General features: G+C 46.3%; 1 protein-coding gene across 3 annotated transcripts; it reads right to left on the reverse strand.

Annotated features, from left to right (window-relative positions):
- Positions 1 to 903: 903 nt before the first annotated feature.
- On the reverse strand, positions 904 to 23,760 carry LOC310818875 (telomerase protein component 1-like). 3 transcript variants are annotated; one of them, XM_083689950.1, is made up of 56 exons: positions 23,654 to 23,760; positions 21,948 to 22,504; positions 21,623 to 21,763; positions 21,372 to 21,521; positions 21,073 to 21,237; positions 20,793 to 20,930; positions 20,601 to 20,672; positions 20,330 to 20,445; positions 19,991 to 20,148; positions 19,721 to 19,830; positions 19,479 to 19,557; positions 18,855 to 19,047; positions 16,689 to 16,953; positions 16,422 to 16,574; positions 16,262 to 16,336; positions 15,989 to 16,110; positions 15,700 to 15,771; positions 15,303 to 15,449; positions 14,740 to 15,031; positions 14,275 to 14,396; positions 14,048 to 14,161; positions 13,787 to 13,904; positions 13,497 to 13,685; positions 13,219 to 13,406; positions 12,942 to 13,083; positions 12,497 to 12,676; positions 12,273 to 12,365; positions 11,835 to 11,967; positions 11,300 to 11,456; positions 11,069 to 11,202; positions 10,826 to 10,914; positions 10,579 to 10,684; positions 10,415 to 10,444; positions 10,067 to 10,277; positions 9,674 to 9,794; positions 9,116 to 9,240; positions 8,925 to 9,024; positions 8,671 to 8,826; positions 8,108 to 8,320; positions 7,961 to 8,017; positions 7,713 to 7,839; positions 7,253 to 7,495; positions 6,563 to 6,720; positions 6,218 to 6,325; positions 5,824 to 5,928; positions 5,314 to 5,443; positions 5,066 to 5,151; positions 4,683 to 4,818; positions 4,361 to 4,491; positions 3,944 to 4,065; positions 3,490 to 3,624; positions 3,143 to 3,242; positions 2,445 to 2,550; positions 2,177 to 2,259; positions 1,847 to 1,951; positions 904 to 1,567 (listed from the first exon to the last, which is right to left on the reverse strand). In XM_083689950.1, exons 2-56 carry the CDS (start codon positions 22,500 to 22,502, stop codon positions 1,448 to 1,450), a joined length of 7,776 nt encoding a protein of 2,591 aa, XP_083546076.1. In that variant the 5' UTR covers positions 22,503 to 22,504; positions 23,654 to 23,760; the 3' UTR covers positions 904 to 1,447. The 3 variants fall into 3 exon arrangements, with proteins under 3 accessions (XP_083546076.1, XP_083546074.1, XP_083546075.1); XM_083689948.1 differs by having other exon boundaries at positions 10,570 to 10,684; XM_083689949.1 differs by having other exon boundaries at positions 10,570 to 10,684; positions 21,948 to 22,507; positions 23,654 to 23,720.
- Positions 23,761 to 24,000: the final 240 nt, after the last annotated feature.

The following is a 24,000-nucleotide window of genomic DNA, read 5'->3' on the forward strand; positions in this document are numbered from 1 at the left end:
ATTCATCTAAACTCATTGTAAACTGTTAACCAGCTTCAAAAGTGTAGGCGGCAGATTATTTTACTATACAGACTACACTGTCACGAGAATTTCATCAAAGAGTATTTAGTTCTCCATACAGCCGCAGCATCTATATGGTGAAGAGGACCTCTGACAAATAAGAATCTCTCATTGTACACATAAGTACACATAAATACACAGATGGACAGAAATGGTGTTTTCGATGTGAGATCTCAACCCAAACACAACAATGGGTCTATTTTCTCACGCGCCTGAACGCAGCCCCGGAGCAAGTGTAGTAGGAACGAAAGTGGTTTATTGTAACAAAAACTCAGATTTCATGTGTGCAAAAATATGTGAACCTCTTCAGTCAATAGCTTGTGGCACCTCCATTAGCAGCCATAACTTGGAGTAAACGTCTCGTATAGCCACTAATCAGTCTCAAATATCTGTTTTGAGGGATTTTTGCCCACTCCTTCCAGAATTCAGCCAATTGAGTGAGGTTTGAGGGGTGTCTGGCATGAACTGCCCGCTTCAGGTTCTGCCACAGCATCTCGATTGGATTTAGATCAGAACTTTGACTTGGCCAATCCAAAACACAAATCTTCTTTCTCCTGAGCCATTCTTTGGTAGATTTGCTTGAATGCTTTGGGTCATTGTCTTGTTGGAAGACCCTTGGGGACAACTGGACAGTAGACACATAGACAAAGCCCTACGGCTTAACATTTAAATGCACATTGCAGGGCCCTGCTTTCACCAATAGGCCTTTTCATTAACCCTAACCCTAACAAATTGAATAGAAGAACAGTATCACAGACAAACCCTTGAATATAGTATTTGTTTTGTGTGCAAATTGCAAAACTGAAGTAATTAAACATGAGAAATCCACACTGTGAGACAATCGTGGTATTTTATTTAATGTCAAAAACATAACATGTCTCACATGCAGCAAGCAAACAAAAGATGTCATATATTCATAATAAACCACTTTCAAAATAATTTGTTTCCTTTTCTTAAATAAGTCATTATACCATTTCAAATTATAAAAAAAACAAAATACTTATAGTTTATACTTCAAAACATTCAAGTAAACATATTGCTACAAATTTCTGCTTGTTTACATTCATGTTCTTCTCCCTTGGTTTACAAGGCACAAACATAAAATGTGTATTAACTGGATTATATGTATTAGAGAGTGCAGTATGTTAGTGTTTAATGTCTAGTGAAGATAGAAAGTAGTGTTGATTGAGGCACATGGAAGAGATGCATAGGAGTAATACAGTGATCCAGAACACAGTGCCTGTGCAGCGAATGCTGTGTGTGTATGTGTGTGTCTGTGTATGTGTGTGTGTGTCTGTGTCTGTGTGGGGTGTGTGTGTGTCTGTGTGAGGTGTGTCTGCCTGTCTGCCTGTGTGTGTGTGTGTGTGTGTGTGTGTGTGTGTGTGTGTTATTCTCTCAAGGAGAGGAAGTAGATTTGTCCCAGTCCGTCGCAACACACTAGTTCACTGGAGCACTGTGGGTTCACCTCCAGTAGCAGCACAGGAGCTCCACACACAAACAGACCCACCTGCAGAGAGAGAGAGAGAGAGAGAGAGAGAGAGGGAGAGAGAGGCAGAGGGAAAGGGGGATCGAGAGAGAGAGAGGGGGAGAGGGAGAGAGAGGAGGAGGGTGGAGAGAGAGAAAAGAATAAGGAGAAAGAATAGAAAGGATAGAAAATAGAGAGGGTCAGGAGGCTCAAAAACAATTGCACTGTAAACGTCCTGCATTGGCAGAGTTCTAACATGCCATGGTGAGATTTTGAGTCATTTCTAAGTTGTGAGTTGAGTGTAGTGTGAGGGTAACGCACCTGTTTCTTGGTGTTCCTGTCCCACAGTTTGACAGTTCTGTCGTGTGACGCAGAGATGATGGTGCTGCCGGCCAATCTCAGAACAGTGATCCTGTCACTGTGTGCCTATGGAGCAATCATCACTATCATCATCATCACTACTACCATCATCGTCATCATCAATACGACCATGACAATAGCACTGTCCTAAATAATAGTGTCCTTTTCAACACCAACACAATCATCATGATCATCACCATCATCAGAAACAACAACGGAATTGTCCTCTGTACAACAGCATCCTGTTCAACATCATCATCACCACCATGAGGAGGGAATGGGAGGTCTTACAGGTTTCCTGCTGCTCCAGGAGGTCAGGTCTGGTGGCTTGTTGAACCACATGTTCCCCTTTGAATCTCCACACACCACAAACTCTGTACACAGGAGACATTACAGAGCAGCACGTCATATCACCACACATAACAGCATATCTTCATAACATCATAACACCATGACAGAGCAGTACATCATTTCTTCAGAATACACAACCGACCTGTGATCCCAATTACAAATTCAGTGTGTGTGTGTGTGTGTGTGTGTGTGTGTCATCATACAGTACCTCCCTCCACCGCTGTGGCTGTTACCCAGCCTCCCTGTCCCTCAGGCTGGTCCTTATCAAGTGTCATAGTGCTCAAGGTTATGGTAGACTTTTGGCCCATGGCAAACTGGGGGAGAGAGGAAGACCATAGGAAGGCCATATCATTATCCACAGCTAGAGGTCAGATCCAAACCATAATGCAACCAGAAATAGTGACTTTTAAGTGTGTAATGTGTTGCATGGCATGGTGTGTGTGTGCTACTGTAGGTCCTGCACCCATGTTGAGTTGTATGTGTTATGTACTGTGTACAGGTTAAGAAAGAAAATGCCTGCACTCAATATATGAATGCTCCACAGTGTTGAACACAAGTCTTCTTCAGGTGTGTACAGTAGGGGAGGCTGGTGGAGGTAGAAATCAGAGGACGGGCCTCATTGTAATGCATGGAACGGAATGAGGAATGGTATTAAACATTGGTTTGATATTTGATATTCCTCATTCCGTTCGCATTACAATGAGGCCCGTCCTCTGATTTCTACCTCCACCAGCCTCCCCTGCTGTACAGTATGCCTTTCTATGTGATGTGCGAGGTGTGGCGTTGTCCCAATAGTCACACTAGCATGCCACATAAAGCAACCTATTATCAGCCATGCATGCTAACTAGCATGCTATGCTAGTGTGGCTCTAGCCTGCCATGAAGGTGGTGTGAGGTTGGACCCACCATGAAGCCCAGGACCACCTGTCCTTCATTCTCCGCCACAAGCCATGTGCTCTTCTCATCATTTCGCATTATCCCCAGAATATGCGAATCTGTACTCCAACTGCCATGGCAACAACAAAACAGTGGGAACAAGTCAATGTTTTGCACTTTAATACTGTGTGTTGATTTTGCATATTTTTGACTATTTGCTGGTGTACTCTATTATTAACATGTGTGCGGAGCAATGTATGGTATTGATATTGGTGTGTGTGTGTGTAAGAATTATATTGTATCGGTGTGTGTGTATGAATTGTATTGTATTGTATTGTATTGGTGTGTGTATAGTGATGAATTAGTATGTCCTTTACCGGTACCAGCTGCTGTCTCCGTCATCCTTTATAATCTTGACCACATTTCCGTCGTCACCGACTCCCATCAGGACAGAGCAGAAGTTCATGTGCATGACTGGGAGTTCAACCGAGTGTGTGGACACCTTCACCAGACTAGGGGGCAGACAAAGGTGAGTCATTCAGACTCTTCAGACCAGCAGACAGTGCAGGACTAGTGCATATGACACCATCAAAGCCTAGTTGCAAGTTGCACATTTTGTTGTTGCCTTAAACTCTAACAAATGCCTTGGAACAACAGGAAAAGATGTGTCATAGTGGGTGTGGGTGTGTGTGTGTGTACACGCATCCGTTTCCAACAACCTCTTTCAACAACCTGGTCTGAGGACTTGATTACTGTGATGTATATCTATGTCTATTGACCTTATCTACTCTTCTACTATGATGTGTGATCTTCAGATTTACTGTACTGTACCTTGCAGAGCTGTGTTGAGGATTCCACTCCAGCCTCCACACAGAGACAGATGGCCCCATGCAGGCCACAGCCCACTGGTCGTCAGGCATGGAGCAGACAGCTGTGATGCTACTGTCAGAAGCCTGAGAGACACACAGCTCATCACACCACAAACCCTACAGAAACCCACCGACCCGCCTCACAACCTCATGCTGAATGGAGGAATGGATGGCAGACCTGGGTTCAAATAGTATTTGAAATCAATTTAAATACTTCACTGTGCTTGAATGAGTTTGCGTGGCACAACAGAACCAATGGAATCGTCTCGAAAGTGCAAACCCCCGCCCATGTGGTACTACAGGAAGGCTCAATAAAATGCTCAGTTTGACCCAGGTCTGATGGATGAATCATGACTGTGGAATGGAGGTAGGCAGTTACCTGTTTGTGTCCAACCATAGAGTTGTGCTGCCAGATCTGCACACAGCCAGACTCGTAACCCGACACCAGCAGATCTCCGGCCTGGGAGAAGCACAGAGCAGTGACCGTCCCTGCCTGGTTGGGAGGACTCTCTGGAGGGGAGGACAAAAGAATAGAACAGGAAAATATGTAGAAGATGTAGAAAACAAAACAAAACATTGATAATAAATAGTGCCTCAAGAATCAAGATGGTGGCTGACTTACAACACAAAACGTTTAAATGCTTATGAATTTAACTGGTGTAAGGAGCTAGGAAGGTTTATTTCAGTTGTGAATGCGTTACCCATTCCCATGGCAACACTCCATGACCTCAGCGACCGATCTTCAGACACTGTGAGGAATGCCGGGTCTCCTTCCTGTTTGAAGACGGCTCCATGTATCCCTCCGCTGTGGTCTTGCAATGTGCTGTGATGATGTACCTGTGCTCAGAGACAAGGAGATAATCTAGTCCCTTACCGCTACATCTGTTGTATCCATTTATGATACAGTGATGTGTTACTGTTGAGCCATCTAAGCAAATGATCATAAAGTTGAGCAATTTGCTCTTAGTTATATACATGTGCAAAGAGATCCTTGTTTGCAGCATCAATCTCACATATTGCAGTAGCCTTATGAATGATCCTTCACATTTCACACAGACATTCACCTGTACGTCAGCACTCTCACCTGGAAAGGGTTCCAAAGCTTCACCGTGCCATCGTCCGACGCCGTGGCAACCATCATATCGTCCTGGATACCCTCCTTGGTCTTGTCTGAAGATAAAGGATAGAAGACTGTCTCTAACTGGGCTTTGGAGTAGGGAAAGCTCATTGGTGTGTTTTACAGATAGGTAATGCTCATTGGTGTGTTTTTCAGATAAGGAAAGCTCATTGGTGTGGGTCTACATTTGTGTGTCAGTCAGGAAGACCCAGTACCTGAGCTGGGGAGAACAGAACAGTGGTGAATGCGGGACTTGTGGGCTGATATCCTGCTGATCTCCAGCCCTGATTCCCATTTCCAGATGTGCAGCGACCCCTCCACACAGCCTGCTGTCACAAACTCCCCCTGCAGACCACCAAAGAGGACACAAACAGCATTGTTTCACTACATCATAAACTTCCCCATTCTCCATTGCAAACTACCTCCTACTATTAATAATAATGCATTTATTTGATATAGCGCTTTTCTCACTACTCAAAGACACTGCAAGAATAGATAAATAAACAAAAAGTAAAACAAAAGCATAGTCAGTAAAAACGACAATAAAAATAGTTAAAAGAAAATGTTCCACACTCATAGCCCCGTTAGAAACTCTCCCACCATAAATACTATCAGAGAGGATTTAGAACCAATAGAACCTTTGTAGAATCTTTGGTACCACTACCACCCTCAGGTCTAACGAGACTACAACTCCACACTGCCCCCTGCTGGCCGGGCAGACTCACCAGACAGCAGACAGAGCTGAGGGGGGATCGTCCCAGGATCTCTCTGACACTGCGGCCCGTCTGCAGGTCCCACAGACGGATCTTGCAGTCACTGGAACAGCTCAGCTGACAGAGAAAGAGAGGATGAAGTGTCGGCACTCGACGCATCAACTCTGGATTAGAATGAAAAAGCCTCCACAGAGGACGAGGTGAAGAGGGAGTAGAGACAGACTTTACAAGAACACAAAACAACACACACTCACGACCCACACACACACACACACACACACACACACACACACACACACACACACACACACACACACTCATGACATGCACATGCACATGCACATGCATACACACACACCCTCACGACCCCCACACACACACACACACACACACACACACAACTCACCACACAGTTTGGGGTCCAGACACAGCCAGTGACCCAGTCTCCGTGACAGTGTGGGAGGGACTTGGAGAGAGCAGGAGGAGAGGTGCTGATGTTCCACACCAGCAGAGCCTGAAACAACCACTTGTTAGTAAAATGCTTTCAATTATCAACAAAAAAGCAACTTTTTCAATGTATTTGGTCATTCCATCATCAACATCACCTCTACTCACTATAACAGTATTAAACACAGGCACATGCTCTCTCACACACACACACACACACACACACACACACACACACACACACACACACACACACACACACACACACACACACACACACACACACACACACACACACTTATACCTGATCCTTCCCTCCAGATAATAACTCCTCCCCACTGGGACTGAAGGCCAAACAGGTGACCCCTCCACTGTGACCTCTGAGGACAGAGACCACATAGGGGTCAACCCAGGGTTCAGAGGTCATGTCCTTCGTTGACCACAGAGCGATGGTGCAGTCATCTGAGTGAAGGGAAAAGAATATGTGAGTGGGTCAGTATCAGAACCATCAAAAAAACACTGGGTCACTGGGTGTTTGATTCGCTAAGTGCTTTGCAATTGTTCTTGTTGTTTTTAATTATGTACAAAAAAATGAAGCAATATAAACATATCACAATCTTAATACAATATAAAAACCTGGCCCCAAAAGTCAATAGCTTGAGGGAAGCCAAAAATCTAAGCTTGGATATATTACAACTCAATATTTCAATATAACCTGGTCTAGAAATAGGTCTGCTTTGTCGCAACTAAATAACACATTATCCCCACAATAATATACCAAATTATTTATACCGTTATACAGAATCAACAGAGGTAAGACTAGTTACACTAGTTACACTAGACTAGTTGTTGTTATTGTTGTTGTTGTTTTCAATTATGTTTATATTGCTTTTTATATATATATATATATATATATATATATATATATATATATATTACAATCTTTCTGTGTTTTCTGAGTGTTTTGTGTATGTTGGCCTTCTACGGGTCTGACCTGAGGCAGAGGCCAGGTACGAGGAGTTCTGTGCCAGAGCGAGGATGGGGCCGTGCTGCACTCCAAATCTCCCTCGCAGCTCCATGGCTCCTCCCACTCGGTCCTGACTCCTCCCCCACACCCTGAGACGCTGGTCCCCTCCCCCAGACACCAGCAGCTCAGGCTCCTCCCCCTCCTCCGCAGCCAGCCACATCAGGCACGGGATGGACACCCGCAGGTCCTCGCTGGCCCACGTCAACTCTCCTGCAGAATAGAGTGTAGGGGTCGGAGAGTGGAGGAGTTGAGTGGGATTCAATTCATTGCAGTTGTGTGGGATTCAATTCATTGTGTAGAGTTGTGTGGGATTCAATTCATTGTGTAGAGTTGTGTGGGATTCAATTCATTGCAGAGTTATATGGGATTCAATTCCTTGTGTAGAGTTGTATGTTTGCCCGTTTCTTGTTTGCCAGCCATGTCATACCTGATTCAAGACTGAAGAGCTTCACCCCATCACCATGGTAACCCACTGCGGCCATATCCCCGGCAACAGCCACACACAGAGCCGGGGGCACCGTGGCTGTCGACCTCTGTCCCTCCCGAGGAGTCTCCTGCCAATGCAAACAGCCATGATGAGGATGTGACTTCCTACCCTCAGAGAGACCAAAATGGACAAAGACAAAAAACTAAATATGACTACCAAAGAAACTAATAAAAAATATAACAGCATACCTTTTCATTTCCAAACACGTTCACAGACCGACCAATACCACCGGACCATAACTTCACCTGGAAAGGAGAAGAGGAGAGGTAAACAAGTGTGTGTGTGTGTGTGTGTGTGTGTGTGTGTATTAAAAGCATCACTCTGCAGCATCTCACCTTGTGGTCAGAGCCAGCACTCACTAGCAGCTCCCCTTCTTCCAGGAAGCTGAGGACCTCAGTAGATCCATCGTGAGCCTGGTAACGCCCCACGCAGGTGGAGGCCGGTACTGACCACAGTCTCACCTCCCCGGACACGCAGCCAGAGCACAGCAGAGAGGAGGAGGGAGAAAAGGAGAGGCAGCGTACTGACCTCTGATGACCAGTGAGAGTCTAAGAGGGAAGAAGGAGGAGGGGAGGAGAGATTCAGTTTGGGGTGTTGGGCTTTCTTAAGACCTTTATTCGCTTATAGTCAGACTTAAAGTGCAACCAGAGTTGTCATTTATTCCAAAAGCAGTGCTACAGTATGAAGACCCGATCATTCAAAGCACCTGCTCACTGTGGTTGTGTCTCAATAGTCTTTCCTCTATTCCTCACATTCTCTCTAGTCGTGTCCTTCTCAAAGTGCATTGGAAGGAGAACATCTAAGAATAGGTGATTTGAGAAGGAAGCGAGGAGGGAGGATGCGAGGAATAGAGGAGACAGAGACGATTGGGACGCGCCCTCTCTTTTGTCTGACTTACCATGACTACTTCATCCTGGAGCCAGTTCCACACACGCACAGCCCCATCCCAACACCCCGCAGCCAGGAGCTGACCCTCAGGGTCAAAGGTCACACAGTTCAGAGGGCTGGGGATCAACAGGGTCGCGACCAGACTGCCTTTTGGAGATGACCACACCTATGGATCATACCGTTGATAACAGTTCTAGTTATGAATAAGGTATTACACAACATCAACACAGTGTCATTGTAAAATGATTTCGATTCAAGTCTCACTTTAACGTTGGAGTCCAGGGACACTGTTGCAAGGTGCTTCCCGTCTGCGCTGACATCACATCCTGTTATTCTGTTTGAGTGAGCCTCGATCAGGGACGTCCTGAGGAGACAAAAAGAGAGGAGTTGAGCCGCTTTTGTTGATTTGTAAACGAGACGAGAGGGTAAAGTCTTTACCACAACCGTTCTCTCACCTGCAGCCGCTCTGAATGTCCCACATCTCTATCCGTCCGTCAAACGACACCGTTCCCAGGAGACTCTCCCCGAGGAAGAGGCAGCCAGAGACGCCGTCACAGCTGCTCACCAGCGACATGGCTTCCTGAACCCATGTGGTCCCACATTATTTCCAGACATGAAACTACGCAAGTCATACCCATTAGTAATACCCCTTTTAGCTCATCTATGCTTGTTTGGGGGTCTATGATTTGGTGTTACATCATATTGTTTGTATTGTATTCATTGTTTAGTTTTATTTTGTTGTGAAGCACTTTGTGACATTTGTCTGTGTAAAAAGCGTTATACAAATAAACTTGATTGATTGATTGATGGTTTGAATAGTAACAAGCATGTTTGAGTGTTCCTAAAATGTCTGTTTGTTTCCTTGACGACAGCGGCAGATAGTTGAGTGTGACAGAGAGAGAGAGAGAGAAAGAGATAGAGACAGAAAAGATAGTTGAGTGTGACAGAGAGAGAGAGAATGAGAGAAAGAGAGAGAGAGAGAGAGAGAGAAAGAGAGCAGGAGGTTACTGTACCTGTCCAGTCTCAGTGTGGATGAGGTGGAGGGTCCCCTCACCTGTTCCCACTACCATCATGTCCCCTCCTGGACTCACAGTCACACAGGTGGGCTCAGAGAGGAAGGTGGAGACCAGCTCACTGAGGAAAAGACAGAGGACTTAAAATATAAAAACCTGGCCCCAAAAATCAATAGCCTGAGGGTAACCAAAAACCTAAGCTTGGATATATTACAACAATATTTCAATATAACCTGGTCTCAGAAAGAAATAGCTCTGCTTTGTCGCAACTAAATAACCCCACATCTATCCCCACAATAATATACCAAATTATTTATACCGTTGTACAGAATCAAAAGAGGTAACACAAATTACACAGAAAAACCAAGAGGTTGAGGGTGACCAGTGCAGTACCTAGTCTCCCGCTGGGTGTGTTTGGCACTGTTCAGCCACTTCACCAGGCGAGCCTGGCCTGTCCCCCGCAGGCCTTGTGCCCAGGCGTGGGCAGGGGTGTCCTGGGGCTCGTTCAGAGCTTGCTGCACAAACAGAGCTGGCCATGTGGACAGGAGTGCAGCGTGACGCTGCAGGAAACTCCGACAGTCCTCCCAACAGCCTTGAGCACCCGCTGAAGAATGAGCCGAAAAAAACCCTCAACCAATCAGTGATTTCATCAGACGGACGCCGTCATGTGTAGGTGGGTGAATCGTCACAGTAGTATATGAGAGGCCTTTTTTACGCAATTGCTACGAAAGTATCGATTACCTGCAGGCTCCACGAACTCACTCTGTTTACCTGCAGGAGAGAGAATGATAGAGAGGGAGATGTCAAGTACACCAGGTGACAGGGTGAGACCCACTGACAGGGGTCACAAGGTCAAATGGAACGAGCTTGTCGACTGTTGTGCACATGTGACTCACTATACACACCGTACGTCTCCAGGATGTGGTGCAGGAGGCCGTGGCGCACGTTGGCAAACAGGAAGTGATAATTGGAGAGCAGGAGACGTACTGTCGCCCCCTGGCCACTGACCGTCTGAGCGAAAAACATTCAACATGAGTTTGTGTCTACGTTCCAATATTCACACTTCGCATAAAATAAAGTCATGTATTGGCCATGCATGCTAATTGGTGTGCTAGTGTGGACAGGTCAAAGGTTAAAGGCAGTGGCACTAACCAGGTGGAAAGGCAGGTGCTTGATGGAGTTGGCCTCACAGTGAAGAAATGTGTCAGTTCCCTGGGGATCCGACTGCACCCATAGATGTGCTGCGAATGGGAGACTTTCAATTACAAACAAACTCTGTAACACGGTTACTGTACCTAAACATCTGCATGGAGGTAGGCAGAGACTACCTGAGTTGTCTGTGTGTGTGTGTGTGTGTGTGTGTGTGTGTGTGTGTGTGTGTGTGTGGCCCAGTACCTGCAATCAGAAGATGAGCCTTGACTCTCATTAACTCTGGGAGATGGACGAAATACTCAAATCCCCGCCTCACCTCTGGATTGGTCAGAGCCAGGAGGTCATCCGGGCCGTGACAGTGAGACAGACCAATCAGGCTGCAAGATTAAGATATGTCATTATACATGAGAGATTGGGCTCTACATTGCTATAATGCTGACCTCTGATAGTCTCACGTTTTGAACAGTTCTGTACCTCTGTAAATTCTGCACCATGTGAGTGAAGGTTGCCATGGGGATGCACCGTTTGGGCTTTCTGGCCAGGTGCAGTACATCCTGCCATGTGACCTCGTCACGAGAGGTCAGGTCCATCCACATGTTCAGTATGGCATACAGGTCCCTCTCCCTCAGGTCTGCAATGGAAGCAGAAGGCCGTTGTCATGACAACTGCATGGCAGATCACTGCGAGGGACCAGGCATCTGGCCAAAATGTTTTATTTAAAATGCTTTCAAGGGACCACAGGGTTAGCACTTTTGGGACTGTTGAATTGGTTCCATTGTGCCAGGCAATCTCCATCAAGTATTTAAAATACTATTTGAACCCAGCTCTGGATAGGATAGGACAGGAAGGGAACACATGGGTGCCAGAGTGTGTGTAGCATCGGCAAGAGGTACATGCGTTGAAAAGATTTGTGTATTCACAGTTGCAGTGTGTTATGAATGAGATGGTTTTGTGTATTCACAGTTGCAGTGTGTAATGAATGAGATGATTTTGAGGTGCTCTCTCTTACCTGTTCTGCTGAAAATCAGTGTTGTCACTGTCCCAAGCATGTAGTCTTGTCCATACTGGGACTCCAGGCGTCTCAGACTGCACAGGACCAGCTCACACAGAGACTGAGGAAGAGCCTGGAGACTCTCCCTGATCTGGAACATGGACGTCATGGTCTTTATTATCATCATCATCATCATCCTCCTCATCATCACGATAATCATTATCACTATCACCATCATCTTCACCACCACCGTCATCATCATCATCCTCATCACCACCACCATCATGATCATCATCAGCCACCACCATCATCATCATCATCATCATCATCACCACCACCAACAACTATCATCGTCAATGAATGGACAATAATCATTGTCTCTCCCTCTTGTCCCACTGATCATAGTGACTAAAGCTACGGGTCATTGTGACATGATGACATGATGACATGTCAGACCTTGTCAAAGGATGCAAAGTTCCTCAGGTCTTCACAGGCCAGGTGCAGGTAGAGTGGACTCACAGCTCCCTTCTTCATCAGGAGTGTCTGAAGCTGTACACACACAGACACAGACACAGAAACACAGACACAGACACAGACAATTAAATTGATTGTGAAAATATACAACATGGAGAAATCCATAGTATTCACAACACAGTGAGTAAACTCTCCACAGCAATAACCTGGTTGTTGAAGGCAGAGTCACTGAGTTTCTTCCCATAAACATCGAGTTCCTTCTGAACTATGTCCTTCCTGTCTGGCAAAGATAACGGCCCTAGTGGCATCAGGACAGCCCCTTTCTTCTTGGCCAGGGTTTGGAGCAGGTCAGAACCGGACGTGATGCTAAGCACCAAAGACACACCCTGAAAAATAAACAAATGAGCAAAGGAGTTAGGTGCAAGATCTGTTAAATGCTAAACCATATTTACTTCATCGAGCATTTGTATTCTAAAATCTCTGTTTACTTTATTTCATCCAGGTAAGCCCCATTGATATGAATATTTTTCAAGGGAGCCCTGACTATATCGCGTTTATCATGTAGAAGTTAAAGATATGTATACATAAACAGTAAATGGACTCATGACTGACTGAAAATCGCTGCGTATGTTTCAGCTCAGTGTCTCTTACCTGTGGGAGTTGCTGTGGTATCCAATCAGAGCTCAGCTGGCCCCTGGAATCCTGCACAAGCTCTGCCCCATCAATTAGCAAGGCCAGCGGTTGGTCCTTCCTGGTGTCACTCAAATTGGAGTGGAATTCTGCCAGCAGATCTCTATGATTAAACAGACGGATGAATTGGTGTTGCAATTAACTAGTTTTGACTAGTTGCATACTGTTAAATGTCTTTCCTTTCCATTTGGAAGTACATTTGACAAGAACCTGATCAAAAGGATTCCATCACACTCACTTAGAAGACGAAGGAAGAGGCGAGTCCTCCTCTTCTTCCTTTCTTCTCCTCAACCATTGGACCAAGCAGCGCAGAAGGTTCTCCACAGTGCGTGCTGATTGGCTCGCAGCAGTAGAGTAGGATATGACATGACATGTAGGGGTTTTCCAGGTCTTGTCAGGGGTTCTGAGGGCATTTGCCAGAGCAGCCTACAAGCATGGCGGAGAGAGAATGTCAAAGATCTATCATCTAGGTATGTGTGTGTGTGTGTGTGTGTGTGTGTATGTGTTATAGTTTACCATGAAGACAGTTTTGCCCTCTCCTGGAGCTCCCTCCAGCAGTACCAGCCCTCCCTTGAGCTGAGTCTCCTGCACCTTCCCTACTGCCCCAAACAGCACCTTGGCCCGCCCAAAGAACTGCCTCTGCAGCGCCCCCTGGTGCACCTCCTGCTCCGAGATATCGGACCCGACATCAGTCTCATCAGCTTCCTGTCAAACAGACCACTTCAGTAAGATGACGGGTGAAAAACAAGACTGTGGAATTTAAGGCCTTTTCATTTGAGTTTTCTGTCATCTTCAAAGTCTCTGACCTCCACAAACTGCTTCTGCATGGCCTGCCACAGGTCCTCCAGCACCGCCTTCCCAAACTCCTCCAGGCCTTTCACATAGGGCTTCCCATCAACGACACCGCCCCATTCACAGGGGTAGCTGAGAGAGGGAGGAAGGGAGGGAGGGAGGGAGAGTTAGAGGGAGAGAGAGAGAGAGGGAGAGGTACAGTACAGGTAGAGGACATGAAGCAAGAGTTTGATAAAGCCTCCTCAAGACTAAGACATTGAAACAACATGACTCACTTTTCTGTGACTTTCACTCCACTGTTCCGGATTCTACTTTTCAGGTCTGACATTTTCGATTCAGCCTCCTTTGACTCGGGAGCAAAGTCGGACTTCCATGACACAGGAACAGACCTGGCAGATTAAACCACAGTGAAAGAAGTGCCCATGCTGAGACCAATCTCAGGCTTTTAGATCGAGAGCAAGTGCATACTTCAGGAGAAAGGTGGAGAATTGGGAGTGTGTACCTGGACAGGTCGGGGGCTCTGAAGTAGAAGAACATGCGATTGTGAGCCATGTCTGGATACAGGGCCTGGAACTGACGAATCTCCATTTCTGTGACTGACAACCCCGATGGAGCAGAATCCAGCTGTAGAGAAGGCAACAACAAATCACTTTCCATCAACTTTCTTTCCAGCGATTTGTCTGACAATTATAGCAATATCCACCTGACAGAGAACCTTACATTGTGTCCAAAGAGCTTACATTTTTTGACATTTACATTTTTGACATTTAGCAGACGCCTTTACCCAAAGCGACTTACAACAAGTACATTTGTCTAAAGTAAGTGATTCATCTACACATCAGACATCATAAGAAAAACAAATCTATGCTTGGACCAGGGGCCATTGGCAGTCACAATGCTAGAAGAAGGAAGGATTACTTTTTTTTTATTTACAGGAGAGAAACTGTACATAGACTGCAGGCCTTACCCAGCTGTACTGTGGGAGGTCTGGTAGAGGTGGACGGGAAGGCACCAGCCCATATCGCTCTCCCAGAATGCCGAGCAGCATCTGGCTGCGGCACACCTCTGAGAGGCAGAGCTCCACAGTGCGGCTCGACTCCTCCTCCGTCACACCCCAGCGCAGTTCCACCTCCTGCAGGTAGAGGCAGTGTGGCGCCGCCCGGCGTCTGAGCTCAGGAAACACGCTCCGCACCAGCATGTCCCTCTCTGCATGCATGTCTCTGAACGTGGAAGAGATGAACACACGCACACCTCGCCATCTGGGGAGACACGACGGAGAGGAGGGGAGAGGAGAGGAGAGGGATGGTGAGGAAGGGAGAGGAGAGGAAGGACGAGGAGGGGAGAGGAGAGGGAGGGTGAGGAGGGGAGAGGAGAGGAGAGGGAGGGTGAGGAGGGGAGAGGAGAGGAGAGGAGAGGAGAGGAGAGGAGAGGGTGTTGAGGAGTTCAATAGGACACTGGTCCCAGTACAGATACGTCAAAAGACAAATCTCTTTTGATGTTTTAATTCTTAGCCATAGTGGACAAACGTACCTCAGTTTTGGGCTGGGCGGTAGTGGGGTGACAGCAGCAGCTGTGTTAGGGTCTTTAGCACCCCCCTGTGGAGGAGGGATGTGGTGCAGCTTGTCCATGTGCTCCACACGATCCAGTAGTCTCGAGGAGCCTCTCTCAGCCACAAACCTGGAGACAGGATCACACCGCAAGTTCAAGTTTCTTAAATAACCACTTAAATAAACATATACAATTCCATGTATATAAAGTGATCATCTGGAAAAGGGGGTTCAAAGTTCGGGTTCACCCAACGGGCACATTACGGGCACAGCGCGAATCTCATCCACTTCAACCACACTGAACAACCGCTCCGCCGGCCCCTCCCTGCACAGGCACAACTGCGTGTGCAGACGCCAGAGAAGAAATGAGAGGAACTCACCTGAGGATCTGCTCACTGAAGCCTGTGAGCGTCACATAGTTCCTGCCTACGGTCTTTTCTGCCCTACTGGAACTGAAAAACTAAATAAATACTAGCATATAATAATACTATATACTTTAACAAACACATTATTTTAATACTATGTTAATAACACAACACTATGATATATAATACTGTGCAGTAGTAGTCAGGACACAGGGAAAGCTACTTCCATGATAGAAAGGTTCCAGGTACTGTACTGTAGCAGGTACTGTAGTGTGTGCAAAGGAGTTAAAGAAGCACCACCTACCGATCACTCAGGTAGATTCTCACCACCAGAGGGTTGTTGTTGGTTTCCTTTCTGTATCGGTCAATCGCCTTTTCAATTGAGTCATAAATATAAAAATCAGCTATCAGGATGATATTGTCCACCTGAGGGGGAGGGAGGCAGTGGAGCAACGAGTCAAAGTAGTGCATCATTATGTTCTCCACTGTCAGAAATGTGCATCATGCCAAATACAATGGGTCACTAAAAACAAAACAAATAATTAATCAATATACACAAAAGCATAACCAAACACACCTTGTTTTTCTGGGACATTACTTTGGAGAACAAAGAGGATACTGATTTCATGTTGATACAGCTTTGTACATTCTCCTGTGAGAGAAAAGGTAGAAAGCAACACTGTAAGGAAACCTTTATAAAGAATTGGGACAAGCAGCCAATCAAAAGACATTCTCACCTGCATCTGCTTCATCACAGGTCTCACGTTGTCCAATAGCACGTCAGAGCTGAGTTTCACCTCACTATACTGCCTCCAATTTAAGAGGTTTAGATGGGGGTCCTCCGCGCTGAAGGCAATCATCAGCGATAGCAACACTCCCGCCTCCAACATCTGTGTGGAATAACACAAATTAAAAACGTAAATGTTGTGCATGTGTGTGTGAGAGAAGTAGAGTTGAAGGAAGAGAAGGTTCTAGATGTTTCGGGGGGGGGGGGGGGTCCTTACAGTGGGTGAGAGGTCATTTTTCTCCTTCTTTTTCTCCTCCTTCTTTTTCTCCTTCTCCTCTCCTTCTTCTGCCTCTGGGTCGGGGGGACAGCAGAAGTCCGGAGCGTTGGTCCAGGTTTCGTTGAAATCCATGCGACAATCTAAGAACATCAAGGTGCATCCAGGAAGGGGAGGCACGTTGTAACGACACGAGATCTGCACTGCCGTCTCCAAAGCCTTCCGGTACCTCTCCAGAAGACCCGCCGTGTACAGTCTCTGACCATCTCTGGACACACACACACACACAGAAACACACAGAAACACACAGAAACACACAGAAACACACAGAAACACACACACATTTTGAGTGGACCCCCCCTCACTCAGTACACATACTCCTAGCACCAGGAGGAATGGTGGTGATCATGTGCACCAAGAGACACCACAACAACATTCTGATGCTCATGGAAGACAAACTTAATTCAATCATGTTATTATGAATTCCATTCCCATGTGCTTAACCTAATCAATAGCTCTTGCATGGGAATGAGCCTCTTTCAAACCAACACCCAGTTGAATTGGTGGCAGACAATTGTTCAGGCTCATGAATCTGAAATGTTAATTCAACATTAGCATGGTGATCAAACCTTTTGTAACAGGGGGCCTAGCTGTTAACCCATACAGCTAAGAACCTTGGGGTGATCCTTGACAACCACCATCTTGTGCGGCAAACATCACAGCGACAGCACGCTCCTGTAGATTCTTCCTCTACAACATCAGAAGGATACGCCCATTCCTCACCAGAGAAGCAGCACAACTTTTGGTCCAAACACTTGTAATCTCCCGCCTTGACTACTGCAACGCACTCTTGGCCAGACTCCCCGCCTCCGCCATCAGACCTCTGCAGCTCATCCAGAACGCTGCCGCTCGTCTGGTGTTCAACCTCCCCAAATTCTCCCATGTCACGCCCCTCCTCCGCACCCTCCACTGGCTCCCGTATCAGCTTGCATCAGATTCAAGACCCTGGTGCTCGCCGACCGGGTGGCAAAGGGAACAGCCCCTACCTACTTGCAATGGTTAGCCCCCAAACCCCTGCAGGATCACTCCGCTCTTCCACCTCGGCTGCCCGCCTGGCAAAGCCACCTCTACATGGATGCAGCAGCCGCGCCACTCGGTCACGGCTTTTCACTGTCCTGGTGCTCCGCTGGTGGAATGAGCTTCCCCCCACTGTCAGGACTGCAGAGTCACTACCTATCTTCCGCCGTAGATTGAAAACCCATCTCTTCAGGCTACATCTTAACTAAGACCTCTTCACACCCACTACCCTCCCTGTAGTAACCCTAACCCTAACCCCAACCCTTGAGACCTCTTCACCCCCACTTCCCCCCTGTACAAGTTCTATCCTGTTAATAAATAATAAAAAAATAATAAAAATAAATTGGCTTCTGGCATTAAGACTGCCAATGGCCCCTGGTGTGAGCATTGATTACTTTGTCTTATGATGATTGTTGGATAGATGATTCACTTACTTAAACATATTTAATTGTTGTAAGTTGCTTTGGATAAAGGTGTCTGCTAAATGCCATAAATGTAAATGTAAATGTATATGTAGGAATGCAGGTTTGACTGCCTGCCTGTCTCAGACAGAACATGGACAGGCACCCCTCAAAAATGAGATGATGCATCTGAAGGGATTTAATTTCTTCTGAAGGGATTTCAAATAAGAATATAAAACATAATATATAGAATAATAAAATATATATAGAATAAACACACAGACGGAACGTCTGTGTGTTTATTCTGTGTGATTGTCTCAGAGTTCCGTCTGTGCGATTGTCTCAGAGTTCCGTCTGTGCGATTGTCTCAGAGTTCCGTCTGTGCGATTGTCTCAGAGTTCCGTCTGTGCGATTGTCTCAGAGTTCCGTCTGTGCGATTGTCTCAGAGTTCCGTCTGTGCGATTGTCTCAGAGTTCCGTCTGTCTGATTGTCTCAGAGTTCCGTCTGACCAAATTCTACTTCTATGTTTCAATTATAGAGATAGAAACTGTTGATCTTTAATAGTATACATCTCTATGGGTTCAATATTCATCATGACAATCATTCAATTGTTATCCATCTCTCTGTCTTTCCATGTCAGCCTACACCTCCTGGCCCCTCCCTCTGGTGAATGTCTTAAGTGGGTGTGTACCTTGTTTTCTGCAGCAGGCTCTTCTTTATGTTGTAAATGCGGTAGATGAAGGGCACCCCTAACGCCACCCTCAGTCTCTTCCTCCCCGCCGTCTCCCAGTCCAAACGGCTGTAGCGCTTGCTCTTCGGCAGCTTCTTCAGAAAGGCCATCAGGATCTCCTTGGAGGTGGGGACCGCTTTCTCCGACGCACCAACTTAACAACGGAGGTACAGAGGTGTGAGGCTCCAGTCCTTCCGACACTAATAGCTGATGTGTTTCATTCATTTACATAACATTACATTAAAGTCATTTAGCACTTTTATCCCAAGCAACTTACAATAAGTAAGTGTTTAAGGAAGTGAATCAACAATACATCAGTCATCGTGAGTAAAACCTTTGATAAGAACAAGTGTCATCGGCAGTCACAGTGCTAGAGAAAGGACGATTTTTCTAATTTTCTCTCAAGTTCAGGTAATGTAATGTAGGATGTTAGGGGGTGGAGAGGTCTGAGGATGAGGAGCCCAGGTGGAGCCTAAAGAGATGGGTCTTTAGTCTATGGTGGAAGATAGGGATTGAACTTTCCAGGTGCTGTTTTTGACACTGCATGTTTATGTGTCTATGTGTGTCTTTGTGAAGGATACTCACAAGTGCTGCCAAGTTCCATTATGACCTTGTAGGCAGAGAGGAATCGGAAGGGAAACTGTCTGCTCTGAATCACTGCTTTCTGTAACAACGTCAAAATAAAATAAATATTATAAATATTAAAACAAATGCATACGCAGGGTCAGCGTAAAGTGTGTGCTGACACGTGAAAAGCAGCATAAATCAGGTTTGATTTGATTTTTTCCTCCATTGGACTTATTGGTCAATCTATATAGAAAACTCACCTCATTGGTCAGTCTGCCCAGGATCTGTTGGTGATGTTTCTCACTGATGCCCTGAGTTATCATATTCCTCAGGTTCCTCAGCATTGCCATGAAGGGCAGAGACTTATTGTCTGTAAAAAAAAAAAAAAATAAGGACCTGTTACAGTGTTCTATAATTATAATACATAATATTCACTGTATGTGTGTGTGTGTGTGTGTGTGTGTGTGTGTGTGTGTGTGTGTGTGTGTGTGTGTGTGTGTGTGTGTGTGTGTCTGGAAATGTAAACAGACCTATAAGTTTCTCCCAGGTGAGGGCTTTGTTTCCTTCTTGGCTGAGTTTACGTTCCCATGTTTCTGGCTGTTTCAGTTTCATGCGCTGCCCTGCCCTCTCCCTCTCCCACACCCCACTCAGCCCACTGCGGGTGAACGCCTTCATGTCAGCTGGGTACCTGACACAAACACAAAAACAACAACACATCACTGAGATTGTATGCAGGTTAAAAAAGTACCAAAACGCAATATTATTGAGGTCTGTGCACAAAATACAGCATATCTGTGAAACATCTGCCAAAGTGGGTTGGATATATCTCTCTGATAGTTTGTTTGTGTGTGTGTGTGTGTGTGTGTTACCTCATTCCTAGTATAGCCATGACATGCTTGGCAGGCCCTTTGATGTGGAGCCTCTTGATCATCTTCTTCATACTAAACTCACTCTGCTTCTTATCCACCACAGCTTTGCCCTCCATCTGGACGGACGGACGGACGGACGGACGGACGGACACACACACACACACACACACACACACACACACACACACACACACACACACACACACACTTTACGACACACTAGAAGACACACACATAATACCACACAGACTTATTACAAACAAACACTCACATATTTCTGCAGCATGGTGGGCTCAGATCGGAGCATATTTGCCCACTTTGCCAGCTGCTCAGTGGAAGGTTTCTGAGAATGAATGGAAATGAAGAGAATAGAGGAGAAGGGAAACAAATAATGAGTATATAAGCCTGATTAATTTCTGTGTGTGTGTGTGTGTGTGTTTGTTTGTATACATGTGTGCCATACCTTGGCTTTGGGTCTGGTTTTATTGTGTTTGCAGCGATGCTTGCGTGTGTTGTACTTGGCCAGCTGATACTCGCTGAACTGCTTGAACTTGTCTGCCAGAGCCTTCTTCAGACAGGAGGGTAAGGAATGGCTGAAGCACTGTGGGATGACATCACAGTGGGCTAGTTATAGGAGAAACTCTCTCATAGATAGACAGATAGACAGATAGACAGACAGACAGCGAAAGACAAACTACCCATAGCTGAGAGTGACAGGCAAACAGATGTTGATGAAGACTCACCGTGCTGTACAGCCTCACCACTTCAAGCCAATCAGAGGGCAGCTGGACAGCTGCGCAGAAATACCTGCGCACGTGTGGCTTAGAGGCTGGTAGACTGGCAGCCAGAGCCAGCAGGAAGTTGGCTGTGATACGGATGTTCAACTCCTGTCTGGTATACACCGCCACCTAGATGAGACAGGAGATGATGAGCACAGAGGACTTACTGTACTAGTAGCAGTTAGGTGCATGGTAAACTGGTATACCCATGAAACACACACTGAAATGGAGGAGCACGTATGCTCTCTCTCTCAGCATCACACCTTGAGGAGAAACTGTGGATCTTTGGTTACGATATCATTGGCCAAGCTCTTGATCCTTGTCCACACACTCTCGTCTGCATCCCAGTCCTTCTGTCCAGGAGCAGTGTTCTTATTCACCAGAGAACAGCACACGTCGTTCAGCAGCAGGTACTGAAGAACGGAAATGGGGAGGGAGGCAGGTAATGACTTAGATGTAGAGATATGAAATTATCTGTAAAAAAAGAAAAATCTGGTAGAATCTCCTTTCTCACCTTTTTGTCTTTGAGTTCTTCCTCTTCATCTTTTCTCTGTTCCATCTCCCCAAATACCTCTTCCCTGTTCGTCATGGTTTGCTCAGGCTTTTCATGATCAACTGCCATGTCATCCACCATGAGGAAGTCCTGTTCAGAACCCTGCCATGTCATAAAGACGGGGGGAACACACTTGAGCACATTCTGTGCAATGGCATTAACAAATATGGTCACAAAAAAATCTAATATACTCAGAAGAAGAATTTAAATAGTCTATGTTTTGCCTTGGTTGGGGACTTGGGGCTACCAACCACAGACATAGTGACAGGTCAGTTGGGCCACGTACCACACTCATCTCCTCACTGTAAGTCTGCATGTCCTCTGAGGAGCACGGTCTCCCTCCTTCTGCTCCATCCCCTCTATCCCCTCCATCTCCTCCTTCTCCTCCATCTCCTCCTCCGCCCCTCGTCTCCTCCACGGCTAAAAGAGTGGGAGACTGGTGGAAACAGGCAGGGGGCAGGACACCACTAGAGAGTGTCAGGGATGTCGAGAGCAGAGGGCCACAGAGGAGGGGAGAGGGGACAGAGGTGAGAGGGAAGAGGAGCGGGTCCCTCTTCAGGAGTGTGTTCTGGGTGCTGAGGAGTGGGGAGGCGAAGGTGGAGGTGGTGGAGGCAGAGGGCGAGAGAAGGGTGGAGGTGGTGGAGGATAGGCTGGAGGGCTGGAGAGAGGGGCAGGAGGAGGGCTGGGAAGCCCAGGATGAGGATAGCATGGAGGGGGCCGGAGGCAGCACAGAGGAGGCCTGGACCAGGAGTCTGTTCTCCAGGCTGGGCCTGATGCTGCTGGAGTAGAGACCCCCCGATGTTGCCTGTAGGTCATGGTCCATGAGAGTCAGTGCCCTCATTTCTACTGAAAAAGAAGTCAATAGACTGTCAGATGTTGTATTCACACTTTCACTCACTCATGTACACTCACCGAGCACCTTATCAGAAAGACTATACTAATACTGGGTAGGTCCTCCTTTTGCTCTCAAAACAGCCTCAATTCTTCGTGGTATTGATTCCACAAGATGTTGGAAACATTCCTTTGAGATTCTGGTCCATGATGACATGATTGCATCACGCAATTCCTGCAGATTTTTCAGGTGCACTTTCAAGCTGTGAATTTCCCGTTCTACCACATCCCAAAAGTGTTCTATTGGATTCAGATCCGGTGACTGGGAAGGCCACTGAAGAACACTGAACTCATTGTCATGTTCATGAAACCAGTTTGAGACGACTTTTGCTTTGTGACATGGTGCATTATCATGCTGGAAGTAGGGATGCACATGGTCAGCAACAATACTAAAATGGGCTGTGGCATTCAAGCGATGATTGATTGGTATTAACGGGCCCAAAGTGTGCCAAGAAAACATTCCCCACACCATTACACCACCTCCACCATGAGAAGGTGTACAGGTGTTCCTAATAAAGTGTTCAGTGAGTGTATGTGGCGGCTCCATGACCAAGATCTGCTTATTGTCTATATTACTCCTGGACTAGGTTTAATTGGGTCTGTGATACCTCCCCATGCTTCTCCTTTCTTTCAAATGTACAACAAAGCAGAGTACAACAGTACAGAGGGGCACCACGCCCTTTGTTCTCAAAACACTTTGTTAGCATTTACATTTACATTAATGGCATTTATCAGTCGTCTTTATCCAAAGTGACTTACAACAAATACATGTGTTTAAGTAAGTGAATCATCTATCCATCAGCCACCATGGTCATTGGCAGTCCCAATGCTAGAAGAAGGAATAATTACTTTTCATTAAGTTATTTACAGTAGAGAAACCTGTACACAGGGTTAGTGGGGAAGAAGAGGTCTTTAGGAGGGACCGTTAAGATGTAGCCTGAAGAGATGGGTCTTCGATCTACAGCAGAAGATAGGGAGTGACTCTGCAGTCCTGACAGCAGTGGGAAGGTCGTTCAAAGACTTACTGTTTACTAAAGTATCCCTCTCAGTGTTTACTCAATGTGAATGGGCGTGGTTAACCACTCATGCGCACAAACTTACCTGAAAAGTCGTGATTCGACTTCTATTGACAAGTGGCAACTAAATAGCTCGTTTCAATTCAAATCACATTTTCCAACGCTTTGCAATCATGTTTATCAACGGTGTCAACCTCAGACAGAGTCGCATTTCCTCGAATCTCGCCTCGTGACTGTGCAAGTTGATTACCGTAAGACCTAGAGTACGGGATCTCAAATTCTGATGACACACCACCGAGAGAGAGAGAGAGAGAGAGAGAGAGAGAGAGAGAGAGAGAGAGAGAGAGAGAGAGAGAGAGAGAGAGAGAGAGAGAGAGAGAGAGAGAGAGAGAGAGAGAGAGAGAGAGAGAGAGAGAGAGAGAGTGAGTGTGT

The sequence above is a fragment of the Argentina silus genome, assembly GCF_951799395.1.
Source record: "Argentina silus genome assembly, chromosome: 18".
NCBI classification, from domain to species: Eukaryota; Metazoa; Chordata; class Actinopteri; order Argentiniformes; family Argentinidae; genus Argentina; species Argentina silus.